General features: G+C 40.2%; 1 protein-coding gene across 2 annotated transcripts in view; it reads right to left on the reverse strand.

The window, feature by feature from the left end:
- Positions 1-1,513: 1,513 nt before the first annotated feature.
- LOC106808975 (UPF0692 protein C19orf54 homolog) overlaps positions 1,514-2,985 on the reverse strand; it is a 9,700-nt gene continuing 8,228 nt past the window's right edge. For both annotated transcript variants that reach the window (XM_014811912.1, XM_014811913.1), the window contains exons 3-4: positions 2,786-2,856; positions 1,514-2,060 (exon numbers count right to left, since the gene is read on the reverse strand). In XM_014811912.1, coding sequence (XP_014667398.1) covers positions 1,792-2,060; positions 2,786-2,856 — 340 coding nt within the window. In that variant the 3' untranslated portion in view covers positions 1,514-1,791. The remainder of the gene's footprint in view (positions 2,061-2,785; positions 2,857-2,985) is intronic.

A 2,985-nucleotide genomic window follows, 5' to 3' on the forward strand; every position in this document is an offset into this window, starting at 1 on the left:
GATGTCACTTTAGAGCTCGTGTTTTCTGGTTTTACTCTCCAGTCTCCAACCCCCTACTCATTACTCGTACATCAACACTCGGCATAACACATGGACCTCACACCATGCTGTGTCATCATACGTCCATATCTAATACGCTACTGTGCGCAGTGCAACATGGGACTGTTGGGAGGTGGCAGGTCGGTCGCTGTGCTCGGGCACAGCCGCACAGCAGAAGTCTGAGAAAATCATATTGAATACAGATATTCTATCGATCTGTATCTATATTCTATATCTGTATTATATTATATCTATGAGAAAACGCAGTGGCTGGTGCTCACTGATCTTTATAACAAAATCCTTATGAGGTTATTAGGTTGAATAGTGTAGTATATCGACATTTTGTCTCACATACCAGAGTTTGTGGTACTGTTAAAGGAAAAGTTTAATCTAGGTTCTAGGGTTATTTTCAGCTAATTTAGGTTATAATTACGCTACATAAAAAGTTTCATGGTTTAATCACCATTATAAATATTATTAAAAAATGTTTTAAAACTAACGACTACTGTTTGATTACAACGACGGTGGCGCCACTCAAAGCGTACGATCTGATAAGTTGCGCAAAACCACTTTCCAGCCGAGGGCTACAGACCGAGGGTGTTTCTCATTTATTCATTTAAAAGCAAAAGGATTGTAATATCTTATAAACGACATATAATTTCAGTTATAATATGGATCGCTAAATTTGTCCAAAAATGAATATCGTTCAGTTAAATAGCATTTAAGTATAAATACAATTGCACTTTTGTGATTAGCCCTCGGTCTGTAACCTGCAAAATTAATTGTCAAATACTCAACTTTTTCGGGGTGGCAGCACGGTCGCGGGTGTCATGGCGCCATTCAAATTTCGTAACGTTGATGTATAAATAATTATAACAATTAAATTAGGTATTTGGTAACAAATACGTGTGGGTATATAGACGATTTGTTATACAGTAAGTACAGTTGTATGCAGTAAAATCCTAGAGGCTACTGTCCCTTTAAGCCGCGTTCACACTGTCATGGTTTGGCTCGAGCCAAATAAAAAAATGGGCTAAATTTGGCTCGGGCCGGTTTGAGTCGGAGCGTTCACACGTACGCAATTGTGAATACTGTCTGTCAAATTCAAATTCAAATTCAACTAAATTTTATTGCGCAAATATCTCACAGATACTTTGGCAGTATGTCGCGAGATGGCGGTGTGTATACCGATGAAAATAAATTTTACTTGAACTTTTTTACTTGGATCGACTTATATAGTTCTATAGTGTCCCAAACACTATCTATGGTGTTACACTGTCTGCATGGATTGTGTAGATAATATAGTAATAATATAGATAACCATAATATAATAACTAATATAATAAATAATGTAACGAATATATAACTAATATATAATATAGATACCGGTAATACTTTCTATCTTACTCTCTCTCTCTTGCTCACTCTCGCTCTCACTTTCTCGCTCTCTCTCTTTCTACTGATCTGGGTCTATCACACACAGGAGACGTGAGGTCATTACACACTGCAAAACCTAACAGCAAAAACTCGTCTTCAAAGAAACCATCTCAAAAGAAAAAGACCGAGAAACTTCGAAGGGAAATTTCTATTTGTGAATAAAATTTTTAGTTATCGGCAATATCAACCCAGTCAAGGTTTTCACTCGAAGCTGCGGCTACCGCCAAAAATTGACCATCTATTTTAAGCACTGGACACTGGCTACTTTGACATCCAAAACATAGGCCTATAAAAGCTATGTTCCAGTTATTATACTCATCTACGACTTGCTTTTTCTCCGCCAATTTTTTCTCTTAGTGAAACCACCGACTGCACATTATAGACGTGAACATGATATTGTACACACCTGCTCTTGCCTTCCCTTGCATAGACGAACACAGCATCGTGGATTTGGCGCGGACATATGGGAGGGCATCGGCAGTCCTTTCTCACGGGCATGTGACGATGGTAGAGACACTGCTGCGATTGGTCGCGTCTGAAGTGATGCATCACCAGGTCGCTCCGACTTACGATAATCAGGACACCTGTAAGTAAACCGGCGATGCGACGTGCGTGAGCATACCTAAAAACCTCGTGCGTACGTTCACACCTTTGCGCGTGCCCATAAGTGTATACTAAGTGTGTGTGCATGCATCCATGCAGGTGGGTGTGCGCGTGCGTGCGCATATGTGTGTGCGTGTGCATGCTTGCGTGCACGTATGTGTGTGTGTGTGTGCGTGTGCGTGCGCATATGTGTGTATGCGTGCGTGCGTGTAATGCCCTATGTACAAGACACTTCATATAAGGCTGAACATGCGTGTGTAGAGTGAGAATCATGGGTTTAGCAGCCACAGCGACAGACAGACATACAGGTAATGATGAATGACACTTACTGTAGAATCAATAACTAGTGATGGGAATATGTTGGAATTTTATCATCGATCATCGGTTGCACCCAACCGATCGATGATCGAAGATAATCGGTTGAATGTTATTGATCACGGCTACCAGATATTGAAATATATCATATATCACAAAATACAGTATTTTTTATAATACAATATTCTAAAAGCTATGTAACAGCATTATACTTGTTTATGATTGGTGTAGGTTAGATTTACTGTCTCCCAAGTTGTAAAGTAAAAAAACATTATTTTAATGATAATCGACTATTTATTTTTATAATCGAGCGCTTAGTCGGTTGCTGCAAATGACTGACTTTTGATTATAATCCATCATCGGGACATCACTAGCAGTAACGTCAGCTAACCTGTAATGACGGCCCAGTGTGCCTTGTGTCCTTTCTTACAGCATGGCCTATGATTAAAATCTGAATCATACCTGCTCCTAGATCAGGAAGATAGCAGGAATAATCACAGGTGCAGGCATGCCCCCCCCCCTCCTGCTCTCTCTCTCTCCTCTCTCACCCCTCTTGCTCTCTCTCTATCCTTTCTCCCCCCTCTTGCTCTC

The sequence above is a fragment of the Priapulus caudatus genome, unplaced genomic scaffold, assembly GCF_000485595.1.
Source record: "Priapulus caudatus unplaced genomic scaffold, Priapulus_caudatus-5.0.1 Scaffold319, whole genome shotgun sequence".
In the NCBI taxonomy this organism is placed as follows: domain Eukaryota; kingdom Metazoa; phylum Priapulida; class Priapulimorpha; order Priapulimorphida; family Priapulidae; genus Priapulus; species Priapulus caudatus.